Source organism: Vulpes vulpes, chromosome 13 (genome assembly GCF_048418805.1).
Source record: "Vulpes vulpes isolate BD-2025 chromosome 13, VulVul3, whole genome shotgun sequence".
NCBI lineage: Eukaryota > Metazoa > Chordata > Mammalia > Carnivora > Canidae > Vulpes > Vulpes vulpes.
This window is the reverse complement of record NC_132792.1, coordinates 121764560-121788357: the sequence shown is the minus strand read 5'-3', so window position 1 is coordinate 121788357 and position 23798 is coordinate 121764560. Positions and strand designations below refer to the sequence as shown.

Genomic DNA, 23798 nt, shown 5'->3' with positions numbered 1-23798 from the left:
AATTAAAGGATGCAATGTTAAATTTCCCTTAAATGTTTTTAATTGGATGGTATTAAAAATTACATATGTCAGAATGTTGGGATGCAGCCATGCCTATTTCAGAGTAAAAGAACATGTTTGAATTGAAGAAAGACTGGAAAAAGCAGAAAGTCAAGCATACATCTCAAGAAGTTCAAATAAGAACAAATTAAATCCAGAGAGAAAAGTAATGAAATAGAGACAAATCTAAAATAGGAATGATCTGGGGGCACTTGGGTGGCTCAGTGGTTGAGCATCTGCTTTTGGCTCAGGCCATGATCCCGGGGTCCTGGGATTGAATCCCATATCTGGTTCCTGGTGGGGGGGCCTGCTTCTCTTTCTGCCAGTGTTTCTGCCTCTATTTCTGTGTCTCTCATGAATAAATAAAATCTTTTTAAAAAATACAATAGGAATGATCCACAAAGTAAAAAAATTGGCTCTTTGAAAGAAGTAATAAATATGAGAATCCTGCAAATGCCAATCAAGAATGATACAAATAACTCAAGAAAGAGGGCACATCACTACAGTACCTACAGATACTAAAGATCATAGGAAGATATTGTGTTACACATTGAATTGTGCCTTCTAGAATTCATAGGTTGAAGCCCTAACCCCTAAGGTGATTTTATGTAGAGCTTCGGTCTCCAAAGAGGTAATTAAGGTTAAATGAGGCCATAAGGGTGAGATCCTAAGCCAATAGCACGGGTGTCCTTACAAGAAGAGGAAGAGGCACAGAGATTTTTCTGATTGTGCACAGTGTGAAGAGAGCCAGGAAGAAAGTTCTCATCAGAAACCAATCCAGCCAGCATCTTGATCTTGGATGTCCAGCCTCCAGACTGAGAAAATGTACTTCTGTTGTTTAAGCCACCTAGTCAATGGTATCTTATAATGGCCAAAGCTGTACATATTATAAAGAACTTTCTGCAAATAATGTTTGAAGATTGAGATGAAGTGGACAAATTTCTGGAAAAATACAGCTTGTTAAAATGGATACAAGAAGAAATGTTAAATTGGAATAGTCCTGTCACTACCTTATAAATGAGTCAGTAATTTAAAACTTGACCAAAAAGAAACTACAACCCTCAATGAATTCTTCCAAAGAAGTGAATTCAGCCAAGTAGTTATCTTTAACATCCATTTTTCAAAACTTATTTGAAGTGGGACACCTGCGTGACTTAGCCAGTTAAGTGTCTGCCTTCCTCTCAGGTCATGATCTCCAGGTCCTTGGATCAAGCCCTGCTTCCCATTCCCTGCTCAGTTGGGAGTCTGCTTCTCCCTCACCATCTCCCTCTGCTCCTTTTCAGGCTTTCTCTCTCTCTCTCTCTCTCTCTCTCTCTCTCTCTCTCTCTCTCTGCCTCAAATAAATAAAAAATAAAATCTAAGAAAAAAAGATTCTTCTAGAGAACAGAAGAAAAGGAACAGTTTCCAATTCATTTTATAATGCTTGAATAATTTGATATCCAAACCTAACAAGATGCTACAAAAGAATTAGTAGTCAGCCTCATTCATGAACATAGATGCAAGAATCCTAAACAAATTATTAACGAATAGGAATTTGATATGTATGTTAAAAAAATACATCAGGGGGCCTGGCTGGCTCAGGCAATTAAGCATCTGCCTTCAGCTCAGGTCATGATCTTGGGGTCCTGGGATCAAGCCCCACATCAGGCTCCCTGCTAAGCGGGAAGTCTACTTCTCCCTCCCTTTTGCCTTTGTCCCTGTTCATGCTTTCTCTCTCTCTTTATCTTGAATAAATAAATAAAATCTTTTTTAAAAATGTATGCTGCAAGGGAGGAGCAGGCCAGTCAACAGAGACAAAGGCCTTGAAACTCCGGGGTTTTGAGCTTACATCAATTTTTTCTTTTGGGTGAATCCTAAGGACACAACATCTAGTGACAGGCCTGGATTATATAATAATTACCCAACTGTATTTAAAATGCCTACACCTGGTAGGAAACCACACATTATTGCTATTCTAGAGGTGCAGGTCAGATGAGGACAGGTGGCTTTCTGTACAACACTTTCTGCAAGTACAGCACTTAACTCTTCCTCTGCCAGGATGTTGTCACTGCACACCAACTGCGAGATGGGTGGACTGGGGTGGTCCATGGGCAGTTGCTCCCTGTCAGGATGTCTGAGGTCCATCCTCTTGTCACTCATGCCTCACTTTCGCCTAACAGAGTGATCTAAATATCGAGAAGTTCCTCCATTAGTTAGATTGACAGGAAAATTTAATATGGATAGGGTATTTCCCATGTTCTGTTAATGGCAGATTAACAGAACATAGCAGACTTAACAAAATGGCAAAATTCATGTAGCATTAAAACATTACTTGAAGAGGACGCCTGGTTGGCTCTGCAGTGGAGAGTCAGCCTTCGGCTTGGGGCATGTTCCTGGGATCCACGATCGAATTCTGCATCGGGCTTCATGTGGGGAGCCTGCTTCTCCCTCTGCCTGTGTCTCTCATTAATAAATAAATAAATCAAGGGATCCCTGAGTAGCTCAGCGGTTTGGTGCCTGCCTTTGGCCTGGGGCGCGATCCTGGAGTCCCAGGATCGAGTCCCGCGTTGGGCTCCCGGCGTGGAGCCTGCTTCTCCCTCTGCCTGTGTCTCTGCCCCTCTCTCTCTCTCTCTCTCTCTCTCTCTCTCTGTCTATCATGAATGAATGAATGAATGAATGAATAAATAAATAAATAAATAAATAAATCTTTAAAAATAAATAAATCTTTAAAAAAAACCTTACTTGAACTAGGAAGTCTGATGATGCTGAAACAAAATATGAAACTTCCACAGGCATAAAAATGTTGAAATAGACAGCAATTGATTTTAGGAGATCTCCAAGTTGTCATAAATCAACAACCTTCTACTTATGTTAATACCTTGACTATTACAATGCAAAGCACTCAACATTTAATAAAATAATTCCAACTGGTTAGGTAATAAAATATTTAAGACACACATACTCAGGATACCTGGCTGGCTCAGTCAGAAGAGTGTGCAACTCTTGATTTCAGGCTCGTATGTTTGAGCCCCACATTGGGTGTGGAGGTTACTAAATAATCTTTAAAACATAAAATATAAAACAAAATACACATGCTCATATTTTCAGACAACAGGAGGAAAAATGTACCACGATATTTTTTCTCCTATCAAGGCCCTATCATTTGAACACAAACCTGGAAGCGCTCCAGTGGCTCAGTTGGTGAAGTATCTTGTCTTTGGCTCAGGTCATGATTTCAGGGTCCTGGGTTGGAGCCCCACATCCGGCTCCCTGCTCAGTGGGGAGTCTGCTTCTCTCTCTACCTGCTTCTCCCCCTGCTGGTGCTCTCTCTGTGACAAACAGAAAAAAAGAATCTAAACATAAACTTGGAATTCAGGTTTACAGGATAAGAACAAGACAAGAAGTATCAGATTACTGTAGAATAATGTTTGTTTCCCAAAGGAGGAAAAGCATAAATAACATGTTTACTTGGTGAGAGAGCTGAAATTTAAATTGTTTAAAGTAGCAGGTAAAATGAATACTATTGCAAATTATGTTATTTTTGAAGAGATGCTTGTAACTAATGGTATCAGAAGTATGTTCAGGAGTGTTTTTGATACCTGTATTTATTACAAACAAATGGTGGGGCAGGATGGATTTATATTCAAAGTACCTCCTTTGTATTACACGTAACAAACCATACTTTTAAGTGAAATAATCAAAAAAAGGGAAATAGGTGTATGATACATGATTTGGGGATTAGTTGTAGAATGTAAACAAAATGTTGCAAGTATCTTTAGAGACTGTACCAGTTCTATTATATTGATGTAATATATGTACAGTGCCTTGTAGAGTGGTAAAAATCGAATGCTATCTTTTTTTTTAAGATTTTGTTTATTAGAGTGAGCACAAGAAGGAAGAGGGGCAGAGGGAGAGGGTGAAGCCGACTCCCCACTGAGCAGGGAGGGAGCCTGATGCAGGGCTCAGTCCCAGGACCCTGGGACCACGACCTGAGCTGAAGGCAGATGTTTAACAGACTGAGCCACCCAGGTACCCCCAAATGCTGTCTTATCATCTTCACACAGCTGTTACTCATCCTATTTTCTGTATTACTTGTAAATTGGAATTTTACGGAGTATTTCAGGGACAAATACAAATTATTCAACTTGGACAGCCCAGGTGGCTCAGTGGTTTAGCACCCCTTTCAGCCCAGGTAGTGGTCCTGGAGACCGGAGATCAAGTCCCACATCCGGCTCCCAGCATGGAGCCTACTTCTCCCTCTGCCTATGTCTCTGCTTCTCTCTCTTTCTCTCTGTGTCTCTCATGAATAAATAAATAAAATCTTAAAAAAAATTATTCAATTAATTCCTTCTTTGCAGAAGAATTCCAGATATTATAATGTGAGATTTTATTTTTTAATATCTTGAGACCTAATATTTTAAAAAACTTTCAGAAATACAGCAGTTGTTTCAGATTTATGAATTATAAGTTTTCTGGGTATATATTCCATTTATTCCTTATGACTTTTTTCCTTATTTTTCTATGAAGCTTCAGGTTAATGACTTGAAACTAACTGAACGTTTACATGGCTAACCCCTCGTGTATTTAGCAACAAGGAGGAGTAATTTTATCTACCTTATCCCCATCTAGCCTCTGCCCTAACATATATGTAATTTAATTTAATTTAATTTGATTTTGAAGCTGAAAACTAATTTATATTCTATTTTTACCAAATGTCCTGATTAGTTTACTGTTTCTCACCTCAAAGGACTGGACGTATTATTTTGTTCAGAGTTTATTTTCTTATGGACTTTTTTTTAAAATTTTTTTATGATAGTCACAGAGAGAGAGGCAGAGACATAGGCAGAGGGAGAAGCAGGCTCCATGCACCAGGAGCCCGATGTGGGATTCGATCCCGGGTCTCCAGGATCGCGCCCTGGGCCAAAGGCAGGCGCCAAACCTCTGCGCTACCCAGGGATCCCCTTCTTATGGAATTTACAAAAAAAAATAAAATATTGGTCTGATAAAGTCTCCTTTAAATTTGGAAAGCTTAAAAAAAAATAAATTTGGAAAGCTTGTTTATCTCATACTTTACTCAGGAAAAGCAAACTAAAACCAAAGTAGTCAAACTATGAAATCAGATGTTCAGACTTTCTATTTGTAAAGTGAAAGGGAAAAATTACTTTATATTAAAATGCTTAGTCACTTTTATAATCCAACAAGGACAAATTTCTCAGTCATACCCCTGAGAAATTTTTTTTTTTAATTTTTATTTATTTATTAGTCACACAGAGAGAGAGAGAGAAAGAGAGAGAGAGAGGCAGAGACACAGGCAGAGGGAGAAGCAGGCTCCGTGCACCGGGAGCCCGACGTGGGATTCGATCCCGGGTCTCCAGGATCGCGCCCTGGGCCAAAGGCAGGCGCTAAACCGCTGCGCCACCCAGGGATCCCACCCCTGAGAAATTTTTATGGAGTTAAACGAAAGTTAAAGCTTTGAGCAACCTGTTGTAAGTCAAATTATATAGTATATTAAAATCAGTGAAAATGTGAGTTTATTCATTTCAATATGCCCTTTCTATTTTGAATATCTTAAAAATACACATACAGAATGTTCACAAATTAATAGAGCATATGGAATTTATTAAAATAGGTTTGAATTGCTTCAGCACTATATAAAAGCAGATATTAAACCAATCATCTCTAATAATTACTTTCCCACTTGAAAATATGTCTTGTCATACCTGGAGATTAGTAATAATTCAAGAGGAGAAGGGATCTATCCCCGAGAATTCGGTCTCAATTAACCATGTTTGAAATCTCATATTAGGGTTTTCTGGGTAATAGACTCTCTGTGCTTCTTCCTTCTGCCCTGTCCTGTTGTAAGTTGGTTTTCTTGCCCAAAATATGTTGTCAGAATTATCCTTGTCATGTTTTTAGTCCTCTTTTATTTGGATCTCTGCAGGAACCTGCTTACTAGTAAACCAGTCTTCAAAATAGAGTCCATTTTGTATGTTACACTCAACCTGTACGTGGCAGTCTAAAACAGACTAGTTGATTATAGGAATATTGGTAGGAAAGCATGTTCAATTATAGTAAATATTTAAAAGGCAAGGTTTCTTTTTTTATAACAGCTTTTTATTTTTTTTAAGATTTATTTATTTGTTCGAGGGAGTGATCAGGAAGAGGAAAACAAGCAGATTCCCTGCTGAGTGGGGACCCCAATGCGAGGCTCAGTCTCAGTACCCTGAGATCACAACCTGAGCCAAAAATCAAAAGTCAGATGCCCAACCATCTAACCTACCCAGGTGCCCCTATAACAGCTTTATTGAGACATTGGTCATATTCATTTGTCATGAATAAATAAATTAAAATCTTTTTTAAGAATTTAAAGATTTTATTTATTCATGAGAGACACAGAGACAGGCAGAGACACAGGCAGAGGGAGAAGCAGGCTCCCTACAGGAAGCCCAGTGCAAGACTAGATCCCAGGACCCCCGGATCACACCCTGAGCCAAAGGCAGATGCTCAACCACTGAGCCACCTGGGTGCCCCAAAACACAGATTTTGATGCAGTTTTCTTTTTATCTGTTTGCAAAGTAGATAAGCTTGTAATAATGTGTGTTATTAACTACAAAATCACCTTAGATATTTGTTTAAAAGACTAGCAGGTAAGGGGCACCTGGGTGGTTCAGTAGGTTAAGCATCCAACTCTTGATTTTGGCTCAAGTCATGATCTTGCCGTCATGAGACCAAGCCCTGCCTTGGGCTCTGTGTTGAGCATGGGGCCTGCTTGAGATTCTCTCCCTTTCCCTCTTCCTCTGCTTGCCCATGCTTTCTCTCTCTCTCTCTCTCTCTCTCTCTCTCTTCATTTCTCTCTCTCTTCTCTCAAAATTAAATGAATAAATAAAGACTAGCAGGTAAAAAACTCTTGAAGATAATAATTTATTAATAAGATTTTTTTTTTTTTTTTAGATTTTGTATTTATTCATAGAGACAGAGAGAGAGAGAGGCAGAGACACAGGCAGAGGGAGAAGCAGGCATCATACAGAGAGCCTGATATGGGACTCGATCCAGGGTCTCCAGGATCACGCTCTGGGCTGCAGGCGGCGCTAAACCACTGTGCCACCGGGGCTGCCCTAATAAGAAAATTTTTAATGTGATTTACCATGTTAAGAGTGTAAAGAGGGATCTCTGGGTGGCTCAGTGGTTTAGTGCCTGCCTTCGGCCCAGGGTGTGGTCCTGGAGTCCCAGGATCCAGTCCCGCATCAGGCTCTCTGTGTGGAGCCTGCTTTTCTCTCTGCCTATGTCTCTGCCTCTCTCTCTGTCTCTCATGAATAAATAAAATCTTTAAAAAAAAAAAAAAAAGAGTGTAAAGAGAATCCACAAGAGCATCTCAGTAGTTGCAAAAAAAAAAAAAAAATTACATAATTAAGCATCCCTTCATGGTGGAATAATAAATACTCTTATCACACTAGGAATAATTAAGATCAAGATCCCTTAATCTGACAGGGAATATTTATCAGACTACTTATAGCAAATGTTATACTTACTAGTGAAGTGTTAAAAAATTTCTCTTTAGGGACACATGACTGGTTTAGTCTGTAGAGCATGTGACTCTTGATCTCAGAGTTGTGAGTTCAAGTCCCATATTGGGCATACAGCTTATTTTAAAAAATTTTTTTTCTCTTTAAAAATGAAAATGAGATATGAAAGCCTACTATCACAATTGCTATTCAGTAGTATAGTGGAGATTCTAGTCAGTGTAATAAAGCAAAAAATTTATAAAGATTGGAAAGGAAGAAATAAAACCAATTTGTTTTATTCACTGATGATGTATTTGTATACCTAGAAAATCTAAAAGAATCTTCAGATAAATTATTAGAATTAGTGAGTTTAACAAAATTGCTAGATTAAAGATTAGTTTTTTTAAAAAGCAGTTATGTTTCCATATATCAGTAATAAGTAGTTAGAAAAATTAAATAAATAAATACAATTTTCTAAAAAGTAAAGAAAAAATATATACCTTGATGTAAATCTAACATGTATTAAACTTCTATATAGAAAACTAAAAAAAAAAAAAAAAAAAAAAAAACTAAAATGTTGAGAGAAATTAAAGAAGACTTAAATAAAAAGATATATTCATGACTTCAGGCATAATGTTAATGTTGCAAAGGTGTCCATTTTCCCCCAATTTATCTATAGGTGATTGAATGTAATCTCAGAGTCCTAATCCATCTGTGCACATACACATGCATGTGTTAAGTTTGTGCAAATTGACAAGCTGATTCTAAAATGTATGTGGAACTACAAAGAGCTAGGATCTCCAAGGTACTCTTTTTTTTTTTTTTTTTTAATTTACTTATTCATGAGAGACAGAGAGAGAGGCAGAGACCTAGGCAGAGGGAGAAGCAGGCTCCATGCAGGGAGCCCAATACGGACCTCGATTCCAGGACCACAGGATCACCCCCTTAGCCAAAGGCAGATGCTCAACTGCTGAGCCACCCAGGCGCTCCCAAGGTATTCTTGAAGAAGAGCAAGGTGGAATGACTTCTTGTCCTGGAGATTGGTACTATTACAAAGCTAGAGCATTCATGTGTGTGCTGCTGGCACAACATAGACACAAAGCCCATGGAACAGAATAGAGATCCCAGGAATAGACGTTCACATGTGTGGACACTTGTTCAATGACAAAAGTAGTTCTTCAGAGTAATGAGGAAAGAAAGGTTTTTGAAATAATGGTGCTGTGCTCGCTTCAGCAGCATACTGAAATAATGGTACTGAGTCAACTGGGTATCAATATAGCAGGGGTGGGGTCCCTGCCTCACTTGAAAAATGACCAGTATTACATTTTTTTAAAGATTATATATTTTTTAAAGTAATGTCTACATCCAACATGAGGTTCAAACTCACAATCTTGAGATCAAGAGTTGCATGCCTCTCTGAATGAGCCACCCAGGAACCCCAAAAATTATTGGTATTTTAGATCTAAATGTGAAAGGCAAAATGTAAAACTTCTAGAAGATAATATAGGAGAATATTAGGACCTTAGGGTAGAAGTCTTTAAATGAGATCAGTAGAGTATAGAACACAATAACCGTAGAGGAAAAGATTGATACATTGAACTACATTGAAATTATGAACCTCTGTTCATGAAAAAAATACAACTATAAGAAAATAAAAGGCAAACCACAGAATGGAAAGAAATGCTTACAGCACATATAATTGACCGAAAGCTTACATCTAGAATATATAAAGAACTGTAAGTCAATAGGAAAAAGATAGGCAGGGGGCCTGGGTGGCTCAGTGGTTGGGTGACTGCCTTCAGCTCAGGGTGTGATCCCGGGGTGTCAGGATCAAGTCCTGCAGCAGGCTCCCCATTAGGAGCCTGCTTCTCCCTCTGCCTGTGTCTCTGCCTCTGTGTTTCTCATGAATAAACAAATAAAATCTTAAAAGAAAAATATAAGCAACCTAATAGAAAACAGGAAAGAGAATTAAAGAGATACTTTTTAAAAAGAGGATATTCAGATGTACAAAAAAATTGTGATAAGGTACCCAGCCTCATTCATAATAGGGAAAATGCAGATTAATACCACAAAGAGATATCACTCAAACCCTCTAAAAGTGGCTAATATTCAAACACTTAAAATATCAAAGATTGGAACATTTGTGAAGCAGCCAGAACTTTCTTATTCCATCACTTTGGGAAACTCTTTGGCTCTGTCTACCAAAATTAAACATGTTGGGTACCTGAGTACAAAATGTCCTAGCAGCACTGTTCATATTAGCCAAGAACTAACTACATGCAGTCCTATTGCCCAACAACAAATGGAACCAGTAGAATAACTGAATATTTCTACAAAAGAATACTGTACCACAATGAATGAACTAAATGGATACACACAACCATGTGGATGAATTCCACAGTGTTAATTGAAAGAAGTGAGGAAGAAAAGTATATACTATATAATTACATTTTACATTAATTTCAAAAGTCAAACTATGATGTTTGATATCAAAAGTACGGTTGCTTTGGAGAGAAAAGAGAGATTTGTAAGGTGACACATGGGGGCTTCTGAAGGGTTAGCAGGGTTCTTTTGATATGGGTAGATTTTCCCCATGACTTCCCCAACTTTGTTGAGGTATAATTGGTGCACATACATTTAAAATGTATGGTTTGATCAGATATATGTGTGTGTCCATATACACATACACACCCATGAAACCATCACCACAGACTAGATTACAAGTATTTCTGCTTTCTCCCCTCCTCACCAGATTTCCCCAAGCCCTTTATAATCTATTCCTCCATCTATTCCAGGCTCCCAGCAACCACTGATGTGCCTGCTGTCATCACAGATTAGTTTACATTTTGTAGAATTGCACATAAATGGAATCATACTGTATATATGCTTTTTTGCCTGTCATCTTTCTTTTTTCTTAAGGATTGTATTTATTTCTTTGTTTATGAGAGACAGAGAGAGAGAGAGGCAGAGACATAGGCAGAGGGAGAAGCAGGTTCCATGCAGGGAGCCTGATGTGGGACTCGATCCCAGGATTCTGGGATCACGCCCTGAGCCAAAGGCAAACGCTCAACCACTGAGCTACCCAGGTGTCCCTTTTGCCTGTCATCTTTCATTTGGTATAATGATTTGGATTCATCCACTTAGTTGTGTGTCCCACAGTTCATGCAACATACCATAATTCTTTTTTATTGCTGAGCAGTAGCACCACATCATATGGACGTACCACAAAATCCATTTACCTGTTGAGGGACATTTGGATTGTTTACATTTTTTAGCTATTACAAAGAAAATTGGACATTTGTGTGCAAGTCTTTACATGGACAGATGATTTCATTTCTCTTAGATCATATGGTACATGAAGGTGTTTAACTTTTTAAGAACCATTGGTTTTGGGGTTTGTTTGGGTTTTTTTAGGTTTTATTTATTTGAGAGTGAGAGAGAGCACAAGCAAGGTGAGGGGCAGAGGACTAGCATCCAAAATCTATACAGAACTTATCAAATTTAACACCCAAAGAACAAATTATCCAGTCAAGAAATGGGCAGAAGACATGAACAGACAGTTCTTCAAAGAGGACAGAAAATGGCCATCAGACACATGAAAAAATGCTCAACATCACTTGCATCAGGGAAGTACAAATCAAAACCACAATGAGATACCACCTCACACCAGTCAGAATGGCTACAATGAACAAGTCAGGAAACAACAGGTGTTGGCAAGAATGCAGAGAAGTGGGGACACTCTTCTGCTGTTGGTAGGAATGCAAGCTGGTACAGCCACTCTGGAAAACATTGCGGAGGTTCCTCAAAAAGTTGAAAATAGAACTACCCTATAACTCAGCAATTGTACTACTGGGTATTTACCTCAAAGATACAGATGCAGTGATTTGAAGGGGCATGTGCATCCCAATATTTATAGCATCAATGTCCACCATAGCCAAACTATGGAAAGAGCTCAATGTCCATCAATGAATGAATGGATAAAGATGTGATACACACACACACACACACACACACACACACACACACACACACACAATGGAATACTAAGCCATCAAAAAAAAAAAAGAAATCTTGCCATTTGCAATGACATGGATGGAACTAGGGGATATTATACTAAGTAAAGTAAGTCAGAGAAAGGCAATTATCTTAATGATCTCACTGATAATGTGGAGTTAAAGAAACAAAACAGGATCTTAGGGGAAGAGAGGAAAAAATAAGATGAAATCAGGGAGACAAACCATAAGAGACTTTTAATCATAGGAAACAAACTGAGGGTCGCTGGAAGGGGGAGTGGTGACAGGACAGGGTCACTGGGGGATGGACGTTAAGGAGGGCACGTGATGTAATGAACACTGGGTGTTCTATAAGACTGATGAATCACTGAATTCTACCTCTGAAACCAATAATATGTTGTATGTTAATTAATTGAATTTAAATAATTTTTTTTTTAAATTTTTATTTATATATTATAGTCACAGAGAGAGAGAGAGAGAGAGAGGCAGAGGGAGAAGCAGGCTCCATGCACCGGGAGCCCGACGTGGGATTCGATCCCGGGTCTCCAGGATCGCGCCCTGGGCCAAAGGCAGGCGTCAAACCGCTGCGCCACCCAGGGATCCCAATAATTTTTTTTTTTAATTAGGCTACTGGCCCAACATGGAGCTTGAACTCATGACCTTGAGATCAAGAGTCACATGCTTTATGGGCTGAGCCAGCCAGGCGCCCCTATGTACATTTTGATATATATATATATATAGTCCTCATATGTCTTTATTTAAGTACCTCATATATGTTGAAGACAGAAATTAAGGATCGAGGCCTTTAACACCTTGTAGTGAATTCTCTGCAAAAACATACGGAGCCTTAGAGCCTTAGGGCACCTGGGGGGGTAGAGTTGGTTAAGGGTCTGACTCTTGGTTTCAGTTCAGGTTGTGATCGCAGGGTCATAGAATCAAGCCTCCTGTCGGACTCCATGATCCAGAGTCTGTTTGAGACTCCCCTCTCCCTCTGCCCCTACCCCCCACACTTGTTCTTTCTCTCTCTCTCTGAAATAAATAAATCTTAGGGGGGGAAAAGATACGGAGCCTTTAATAATTTTGATTTTGATTAACTAGTTCTGAATTTGCCAAAATATATACTTACCTTTAAGAAGGGGAAAAAAAAAAGAAGGAAATAGGTCGGGATGCCTGGGTGGCTCAGCAGTTGAGCATCTGCCTTTGGCTCAGGGCGTGATCCCAGGGTTCCAGGATCAAGTCCCACATCGGGCTCCCTGCGAGGAGCCTGCTTCTCTCTCTGCCTATGTCTCTGCCTTCTGTCTGTATCTCTCATGGATAAATAAATAAAATCTAAAAAAGAAAAAGAAACTTCTTTAAAAAATAAAAAAGGGGGACTAGGTCAAGTGTTTGGTGAAACTATGTCATGGGTAAATCCCCAAGCCAACCCAAGGAGATGAAGTTAAATATACTGTGTCCTCTTTATCCTTGCATTTTTATTAAAGACTGGCTATTCATTGGGACCTGGGTGGCTCAACTGTTGAGCATCTGCCTTTGGCTCAGGGCATGATCCCAGGGCTCCAGGATGGAGTCCCACATTAGGCTTCCTCCATGGAGCCTGCTTCTCCCTCTGCTTATGTCTCTGCCTCTCTCTGTTGATTGATAGATAGATGATAGATAGATAGATAGATAGATAGATAGATAGATAGATAGATAGATAGATAGATAAAAATATTTTTTAAAATACTGGGTGTTCAAATAGTATTGTGGGCTTAACTGCACAAATCTGAAGTTCAGGAAGGGGAAACCGTTTAGGAGGCACCAGTGGTAAACTGAGTTAGACGCCTTTATGTGATTCCAGGGTCAGCCCTGGAGTGTGCTCCTACCCTGCTCTTCCAGCAGGATTCTGACCCACACAGCCTGCCTTGGGATCCTGCATGCTTACCACTCACTGGGATGCACGGGCCTCAGATTCCTCCGTATATAAAACAGGGATAAGTACAGCCCCCTTCCTATGGGTTTGTTGTGAAGTCAGTGAGATCCCGTTTAACACCTAGAACAGTGTCTGACACATCGATCTCCAGTCCCTATATGCATGTTAGCCATCTCCATCTTCATCATCAACACATTATTGACGGTGTGTGTTGGTAAACAACTCATCAGCTTCCTTCCGCCTCCGTTTTCTCTTACGTCAAATGACAGGGTTGAGTGGATGATCGCTGAGGCTTGTGTCAGCTCACACCATTATAATTGTGTGATGTGCACCACCTGTAAGTGGCTTCCGGGCCGCTCCCTGTCCTTCACTGTGCTGCCCAGATGGAGAGGTTGTGCCTCCCAGGGACAGGAGGGGCTGCTTCTGGGAAACCCTCTGGAGGAGAAGAGGTGACTGCATGTGGCCTGACTGGAGCGTCTTGTTGCAGCATCTGCGCTGGGGTGGGATGGGTGGTATATTTATTGGAGCCACTGTGGAGCAAGGAGGGGTGATGGGACCAAAGTCCACCAAGGCCCGCACTTACTGATGGCAAGCACATCAGAGTGATGGCCATGGTGATAACAGTTAACACTTACTGAGCATTCTCTGTGTGGGCAGGTGCTGTCCTCTTAGGTTGGTATTCTCATTACCCCCTTTTTACAGATGAGGAAATTGAGCACAGGAAGTTAGGGAGCTTGGGATCCCTGGGTGGCACAGCATTTTGGTGCCTGCCTTTGGCCCGGGGCGCGATCCTGGAGACCCGGGATCGAGTCACGTCGGGCTCCCGGTGCATGGAGCCTGCTTCTCCCTCTGCCTATGTCTCTGTCCCTCTCTCTCTCTGTGTGTGACTATCATAAATAAATAAATAAATAAATTAATTAATTAATAATAAATAAATAAATTTTTTTTAAAAAGGGGAAGTTAGGGAGCTCACTTATGGCCACACAGCTAGAAGGTGGCAGAGTTAGGAGTTGAACCTCCGTTTGTAATTCTTGCACTCATGCGCTTAACCATTACACTACACGCAGTCGATTCCAGGCAGGGAGTAATGCAGTTTCAATAACTAGACTACTTCAGATGAGTATATTCAGGCTTTTATGTTCTGTTTTGAAAAATGGCAAGCTTATGAGAAAGTTGGAAGACTCCTATAAGGAAAAAGTATGCAGATTCAACACTTCTGCATGTAATCTCTTTCTCTAGTGATCTCCTTTAGGAAAAAGTAAATGGCAGACATTGTGATGCTCCTAAGGATGTCTCCTAAATGACAATAATACTGTTGTCACACACAAGAAGTAGAACATTGAGTACAGATAATTTTATTTTATTTGAGTACAGATAATTTTAATAAACTTCTGTTTGTTTTGGACATATCAGATCTGTTAGATCATTGAAAGTGCCCTGCTGAAAAAAAAATCCTTATGAGGGGCACCTGGGCAGCTCAGCACTTAAGCATCAAACTCTTGATTTCAGCACAGGTCATGCTCTCAGGGTCGTGAGATCAAGCCCCGAGCTGGGCTCCTTGCTGACATCTGTTTAGGATTCTCCCTCTCCCTCTACCACTTCCCCTTCTGTATGCTCTCTCTCTTTCTCTCTCTCTCGTTCTCACTCTCACTCTCTCAAAAAAAAAAAAAATCCTTCTCAAAATCTGACTTATTTTTTTTCTTATAGAAATCCTATTCCATGCCCATTGGCATTGAATTTCAGCGGAGATATGCAACGATTGTTCTGGAGCTGGAGCAACTCAACAAAGACCTCAACAAAGTTTTGCACAAAGTTCAACAATACTGCTATGAGGTAGGTGAGCTTTGCATAAAGTCCAACAGGATGGTATGAATTTCCCCTGAGGGCCTTTGCCCACCCCTCTTTTATTTGAAGCTAAATAGTTTCACATTTTAGAAAACTCAAACTAAAGCAGCATCATTATAAGGTCCTTTAGTATAACCATATTTTACTCCATTTTTACTCATTACAGCATCAGCATCTGAGTGCTTTACACACAGCAAGCTCTTGACTCTGTTGACTTTTGTTTCAATTACAAATGGTATACCTCTTGAAAAAAAAACTTTAGAAAAATCCAGAAAAATGATTACTCTTAAACTCTTAATTCCACTGTCCTTAAAACTGCATTTTGGTTTATTTCCCCTAGTTTTTTTTTTTAATATATATGCCCTTTTTCTCACAAAGTTATGGTCATGCTGTGTATATAATTTTGTTTCCTTCTTCTTTAGACTTTACATTAGAACTATAGATTCTTGAACTTCAAATATGTAGAGCATAGGGTTATTTGTGAATTATTATCATGTACATGAAATTATATATAGGAACGCAGTTCAATGATTTCACCTAAAATTTGATTTTCTTAAAACAAAATAAGAATTAAATGATTGCGATGAGTTTAGAATGCTCCAGCACTTGCATTTTTAGAGGTTTAATGTTTCCAGTGAGCCACCTCAATTTATGAAATGAGGCTCTTCAGCAGCTCTTTATGACTCTAGCTTCCTAGTTAAGTCCCAGAGATCTGCCACCAGCCATGTTATCAATCCACCTGCCTTGAACTGAGGGAAATGAACTGTGGTTGCTGCTAACTAAACTCTGAGGATATTTTGATCATTCCTCTACCCATCTATTATAATTTTTTTTTTATTTTCCTGGTAGTTGCCACCCACATAGCAATAAGTGTTACCCTAGCAAATCGATTTCCCCCTCCAGACTAGCAACTAACCCATGAGAGACACAAACCAAGCAATCTAAGACAGCATATAACAAAGCTGACGACACATGTAGAAATGGGCTGCTCATCAATCTTTTTGTGTAATTGCAGTATATACACAAGGTCTGTTGTGATAGGCTCATTTTCCAATGAAGTAAAATGATTTAATTTTTACAAAGCTCTTGGGGAAGTACAATATTGATTTTATTTTTTAAAGATTTATTAATTTGAGAAAGAGCATGCATGCATAAGCAGGGGTGGGGAGGGGGAAAAAGGGAGAGAGAATCCCAAGGAGACTCCCTACTAAGCATGGAGCCTAATACAGGGCTCGATCCCACAACCCTGAGATCACAATCTGAGCCAAAACCAAGAGTCAAATGCTTAACTGACTGAGCCACCCAGGTGCCCCTACAATACTGATTTTAAAATAAAAGCAGGAAAAAATAAAAATTAAAAAAATAAATAAATAAATAAATAAAATAAAATAAAATAAAATAAAATAAAATAAAATAAAATAAAATAAAAGCAGGGATCCCTGGGTGGCTCAGTGGTTTGGAGCCTGCCTTCGGCCCAGAGTGTGATCCTGGAGTCCCGGGATCAAGTCCCACATCGGGCTCCCTGCATGGAGCCTGCTTCTCCCTCTGCCTGTGTCTCTGCCTCTCTCTGTGTCTCTCGTGAATAAATAAATAAAATCTTTATATATAAATAAATAAATAAATAAATAAAATCAGAGAATACTATTATTAAGCAGTTCTGTTCCTAATATATATACCAAATACATATGTGAACTTGTATTTACCAAAAGATATGCATTAGAATGTTCATAGCCCCTAAAAACAATTTGAAATTTTTTTGAAGTATTAGAGACAAGGTTATTCATTGCAGCATTCCTGGAAATTGCCAAATATTAGGAAAAACATAAATGCCCATACATAGAGAATTGGCTGAATAACTTAGGGTATGTTCACGCCATGGAGTGCCTTGCTGCTGTAAGAATGAACGAGGAAGCTCTCTCTATTTCCTGATACGGAGTGATTTCCAGGATATATTAAGTAAAAAAGTATATATTTTAAGTGTTACCCTTGGAGAAAAGAGAAATATGTAAAAATAAAATTAACACATAACTGCTTAGGTTTTTGAGAATGAACACAGGAAGGATAAACTAGAACTAACTTGGGGGTGGGGCAGCTATTGGGGAGTGAGGGGGAGTGACATTTCTCTGAGTGTGTATTTCCTCAACAAATACAGATGAACTCTAAAATGGAATATAAGTAGAAATAAATGAACCCAACTCTACGTCAGAGGAATGACATAAACACTAAAGGATGGGATCCCTGGGTGGCGCAGCGGTTTGGCGCCTGCCTTTGGCCCAGGGCGCGATCCTGGAGACCCGGGATCGAATCCCACGTCGGGCTCCCGGTGCATGGAGCCTGCTTCTCCCTCTGCCTGTGTCTCTGCCTCTCTCTCTCTCTCTGTGTGACTATCACAAATAAATAAAAATTAAAAAAAAAAATAAATAAATAAATAAATAAAAACACTAAAGGAGACAAAAATGAATCCAAATGACCTAAACTTAGTATTTTTAGACCTTAAGTCTGAGAGTAAATCGAACTTTAAATAAACATTGACCTCTGGTTAGTAAGGTTTTTGCTCCTGGTGATGTGGATTCACAGTCCTAAAACTCTGCATTCCAGGATGGAGTAAATGAGAAACTAAGTATATTGTGGACCAGGGAGGTCTGCTCTCTCGCCTCTGGAGAAGGCAGCTCTGAAGAAGGAGAGACTACGACAAACCCCATGGTGTTGGCTCAGAATAGGAGACTTGGTCTGACTCCAAGGTTCATTTTCTTTCTGGGACACAGATACAAGTGTGTATGTATGTGTATAGGCACATGCCGAGAGAGCCCAGAAGCACACACCCTGATGGCAGTGAGCACCCCCAACACCCCATCTTGGCTTTCAAATGCTGCTCTCCAATAAAAATGAAGCAGAGTTTGAAAAAGAGACTGATCCCAGAGCCTGAGCAGAGAAGGTTGAGGAACCCCAGGCCATGTTGCTGTGCCCCCAGGTTAAGGTAATGTGTCCAGTGGAACCAGCTAGACAGAGTGGGTCCCCACTGACTAGATCTGGGGCATTGTGGGCTTCAGCATAAGTAAGTATGCTTGGAGATGACAGCCTTTTGAATAAAGTAAGAATCCATGAGTCCTTACTAACATTCACTAAGTAACCAGTGAACTTTTAAGGAAAACTTCTTAGTGTAAAATATCAGCTAGTAACTGTAGAAGGAATGATAGGAGTGAGACGAAGGGCGTCTGGGAGCCATCACCCTAATAACCAGTAACATCAAGACCCATGGTAACCTAGCAGATAAATGTGTGATGGCAAGGAGCCTCCAAATCTTTCTTCACAAGTGCTTACTCATTACAAAGGGGAGGATCCTGTTCAGGTTGGGGAGGTGGATCTGGCCAGCACCCGACTGGCTCAACCACGTGGTAAGAGGTAGCACTGCCCATACCGGGGCAGATCAACATCAGGTGCCTCCTGACCATGATGCCCTGAGCAAGAACTCAGCATCACTCTTAACGGTGTTCCTCCCCAAAAATGTATAACTTCAATGTAATCATGAGGAAACACACACCCATGTTGAGGGACAGCATACAACATAACTGACTGGTACTCTTCCAAAATATCAGGGTCACAAAAGAGGAACTGTTCCAGAATAAAGAAATCTGCAGAGACATGGCAACCAGATGTTTTCAGGAGGGAGAGCTATGTGTAGGACACTGTTGGGATGGTTGATGGAACGTGCATGTGCCCTGTTAGGAGATGGTCTTCGGGCACCTGGTGGACTCAGGTGGTGAAGTGTCTGTCTTTGGTTCAGGTTATGATCCTGGGGTCCTAGGATCAAGTGCCGCATAGGGCTCATTGCTCAGCAGGGAGTCTGCTTCTCCCTCTCCCTCTCTCTTCCCTTCCCTGCTTATGCTCTCTTTCTCTCTGCCAAATAAGTTGTTGTTGTTTTTTTTAAGATTTTATTTATTTATTCATGAGAGACACACACAGAGAGAGAGAGAGAGAGGCAGAGACACAGAAAGAGGGAGAAGCAGGCTCCATGCAGGGAGCCCAACACGGGACTCGATCCCAGGACCCCAGGATCACACCCTGGGCCGAAGGCAGATGCTAAACCACTGAGCCACCCAGGGATCCCCTAAATAAATTTTTAAAAAGAAGAATATGGTCTTCTATTAGTGATAAATTTCCCGATTGTAACAGTTGCCCTGTGGTTATGTGAGAGAATATCCTTGTACTTAGGAAATGCAAGCTGGAGTAATTTAGGGGTAAAGAGGCACAGTGTTTGGAGCTTATTCTCAAAGAGCCTAGGGGAAGACATTATATCTATGACACGGAGGGAGAGCAAATACTGCCACACAGAATAAACCATAATCAGTGAATCTGGATAAAAGGTTTCAAGATACTTTTGTTCTGTTCCTTTTTAGAAGTTTGAAATTATATCAAAATTAAAGGTTGCCAAAAATATAAAACAAATCAAGAAAAGAAAACTGTTGGAGAAAATCACTTCTAAGGTCGGGGTGAGGCCCATTTTCGTTATAAGTTCTAGTTTCATAACAATCCACAACCAAGAAAACGGGGCACAAACACACAGAAATCATTCTGGCCTTATGAATGTACATCTGATGGTCGAATCCTCTGTTTCCAGCTTGCTCCAGACCAGGGCCTGCAGCCTGCAGACCAGCCCACAGACATGAGACGGAGGTGTGAGGAGGAAGCACAGGAGATTGTCCGGCATGCCAACTCCTCCACTGGACAGCCCTGTGTTGAGAACGAAAATCTGACAGATTTAATCTCCAGGCTTACCGCTATTTTATTACAAATTAAGGTACATCTCAGAGAAAAGGTTTTCTTAGTTTCAACACCTACACAAACTAATTTGTTGCTAAACAATTTTAATACACAGATTGTATTGGGTGTGTCTGTATTTGAACTATAATTTAATTAAATTTTGAACTATTTCTTCCTTCAGTGTCTGGCAGAAGGAGGAGACCTGAATTCCTTCGAGTTCAAATCACTTACAGATTCATTAAATGATATCAAGAGTACGATAGATGCTTCTAATATCAGGTAATTGGTCAGGTGGACCCTAATCATTTCTAGAAGTTCATGGTGGTTTTCAGTACAAGTTTTAAGAATTAAGCATATTTGTGAAGCATTCATATAATTTTTATCCTGTAAGGAAATTACAAGAGAGCTCTTCAGTTATATCCCATCTATTGACAGAGATTTCACACCAATTTTGTTTATGTAAAGGAACTTGAAGACATGTGGTACTTGGGTTTGGGTTGGAGGTTCCGCTGAGTAGAGTTTCCCCAGTCTGAGAGAGAGCCTTTCCTGCCCACACTCCCACGGCTCCTTTGCCCCTTCCAGCATATATATATATATATATTTTTAATTATTATTATTATTATTATTTTTAATTCATGAGAAACACTCAGAGAGAGAGGCAGAAACACAGACAGAGGAGAAGCAGGCTCCATGCAGGAAGCCTGATGTGGGACTCGATCCCGAGACTCCAGGATCACACCCTGGGCTGAAGGCAGGCACCAAACTGCTGAGCCACCCAGGGATGCCCTCCAGCAGCTCTTCCCATCACCACTGTTGCAGACTGGGAACTGATGGGATGGGAGCTTTCGTCCTTCCTTGGGGTCATTATCTTAGCTGGGCTTGGGACTAAAACTCAGCTCTTCCTTTTTAAAAAGTATTTTCCTAACATAGTGAAATAAAGCAGTTAACCATGTGCCTTTTTCAGTTGCTTTCAGAATAATGTGGAAATCCATGTTGCCCACATTCAGAGTGGCCTGAGCCAGATGGGAAACCTGCATGCCTTTGCAGCCAATGACACCAACAGGGACTGAGCCTACTTCATGGCTCCAGCAGCATAAGACGCTGTTCTTCCTTCACACAGGCTTCCAACACCAAATAACCCAAGTGCTGGGAAACAGATAAGGCATTTAACATACTGTACTGCTTCTTAAACCAGCGTTGCTGACCAGCATTCTATTTATTTTCCTTTTATTACTTGGCTGCAGTAGCATTGCTTACGTTACATGTTTATTAGTAAGTATTTTTAAACTGAACATGTCTGAACGTAATACACTTTCATGGAAGAGTGTGCTGACCCTTTTCTGAACGTGCATGAATTAAGGCCGACAGGCGCAGATAGCAGCTTCAGGGGAGAACACGCAGAAACACAGTCTTCTTGCATGTCTGTGGCACGGTGTGGAAGCTCTGGCCAGATGACAGCTCAGGCTCCCTCAGCTCGTCACCCTCTGTCTTTGAAAGAGGTCACCCTTGAGAGATGGCACGTCCACCCTTGGAGGAAGCCACTGGAATATAGCTGGGAAGTATGGACTTAAGTATACGTGATGGGTACTTGCGGTATGACATGGGTCTAGAGATCATTTTATAATAATAAATATTTTAATTTATCATAATTTATAAAAGAAACCTTTGTTGTTTGTCTTTTGAAAGAAAATGAAGGAGCAGGAAAAAAATGACTTGCAAAATGCTAAATTTCAGCAAGTGGATTTGGCATGACTTTCCCGTCAATTCAGGGCAAAAAGTGCTATTGTTATGAGATTTATTTAAAAGACTGATAACACACTATTTTCATATTTTGTTTATTTGCACAACGTTTGAACCAGATGACTGGTTAAAATCCAACCATACACAATTTATAAAGTCAAAAGATTTTATAAGGAAAACAAATATAATAACCAGTGCTGTGAAATGCAGAAAAAAAAGGTTTGTATTTGGTTGTGGGGTTTTTTGTTGTTTTTGGTTTTTTAAAGGAAAAACCCTGCCTAAAATGTTAATCTTGTAAAAAGTGTGTATTTGGAATTATCTTTGTTTTAATATAGAATATTATAAAGTCAAACTATAATAAAATTGTTTTCAGATTTGGAGTTTAAGATATAGCTGTAGAAGTGGCTTTGATTCTTTTAGATGTCTCATAAGATGGGACTTTTTATATGTTAATGTATAATAAAACTAAAACAAGATTATTTTCCATTTGAAATTTTTGTATAGTTTAAAAATGCTTCCATATTCTTTGTTGGTATGGTGCCACTGCAAAACTTTAGTGCAGAGTTTATATTTAGCTAAACTGTTATGTTAATTAAGAAATGCATAAATCCTTTATTCTTAATATTTGTAATTCTAAATAAATTGATCTATGAAAAGTAATATTGACTACCATTTTCATTTGATTAATACAAGTCGGTAAGTATCCCTTCAATTTAAAAAATTTTAAGGGGGGCACCTGGGTGGCTCAGTGGTTGAACGTCTGCTTTTGGCTCAGGTCGTGATCCCGGAGTCCCATGATGGAGTCTCACATCAGGGTTCCTGCAAGGAGCCTACTTCTCCCTCTGCCTATGTCTTTGCTTCTCTGTGTCTCTCATGAATAAATAAATAAAACCTTTTTTTTTTTTTAAGATTTTATTTATTTATTCAGAGAGAGGCAGAGACCCAGGTAGAGGGAGACGAGGCTCCACACAGGGAGCCTGATGTGGGAGTCAATCTCAGGACCCTGGGATCACGACCTGAGCCGAAGGCAGATGCTCAACCTCTGAGCCACCCAGGCTCCCTAAATAAATATTTTAAGGAACTGTGATTTCCACAGATTGATTACCAAGTCATTTTGAACTATAATATCATCCAATATGATTAAAGGAGGGGTCCTTCCATCTCTACAAATCTCTGAAAAAACACTTAGGCCAGCTCTTGGCTTACTGTAGACCTGGTGAGAGGCTGCTAGAATTATGTCAACACTTTTCACTTTTTGGGTCAATTTCTTAAGGCTGACTCATCACATTTAAATTCTGCCTCATTTTAAACACACATCACCCAGCTCTGCTCACGCCTTTCAGGACCACCGTGCATTGGTGGCTAAAACTGTACCCAAGAATGTATTTGAATTTTATTTCTGTTTAGGGAAGAAGAAATCTATATTGCTCAAACCAGTCATCTTGGGGCAGCCGTACGTTCATCTGAACAATGCTGCTGCCACTCAGCACATTTTGCGAGCTCCAGGGACCTCTCCAGGCCATACCAGCAAACAAGCTAGCACACCACATGCTGCTGTGTAGGTTTGGTTCTGAATTACCTTCGGTGAGTTCCCAACACCAGACTCACTCACTAGTGTTGAGAATCTACCCAAAGATTTGCCTATTAAATTCTTTCTCCTGAATTCACGTACTTTCTGAGCCGATGGCACTAGTTCTCCCTCTCCGCCCAGCCCCAGGCACCCCCTACCTGGTCAGCGGTGCCCTTCCCTTCTCTGCAGCACACACTCTGCCCCCTCCACTGCAGCCTTGAGGGACTGATGGTCTTAAAATGCAGAATTGCTCATGTTCTCTCCATCTAAGGTCTTAGGCTCTCAGAGCAAATTCAGAACTAGAAAGCCACGTGTGGTCTGATGTCCCCCAACGACTTCTCTGCCCTGCTTTGTACTCCAGGACCTTTGCACCTGCAGTTCCCTCCTCACCTTGCTATCTCCTGACCATCCTGTACATAAGTTTCTCTGGGAAGCTTTCC

The 23798-nt window shown here is 40.2% G+C and overlaps 1 protein-coding gene across 2 annotated transcripts in view; it reads left to right on the top strand.

Annotated features, from left to right (window-relative positions):
• LIN9 (lin-9 DREAM MuvB core complex component) overlaps nt 1-22448 on the top strand; it is an 80934-nt gene extending 58486 nt beyond the window's left edge. For both annotated transcript variants that reach the window (XM_072732702.1, XM_026003444.2), the window contains exons 12-15: nt 15150-15275; nt 19906-20085; nt 20230-20327; nt 21013-22448. In XM_072732702.1, coding sequence (XP_072588803.1) covers nt 15150-15275; nt 19906-20085; nt 20230-20327; nt 21013-21118 — 510 coding nt within the window. In that variant the 3' untranslated portion in view covers nt 21119-22448. The remainder of the gene's footprint in view (nt 1-15149; nt 15276-19905; nt 20086-20229; nt 20328-21012) is intronic.
• Nucleotides 22449-23798: the final 1350 nt, after the last annotated feature.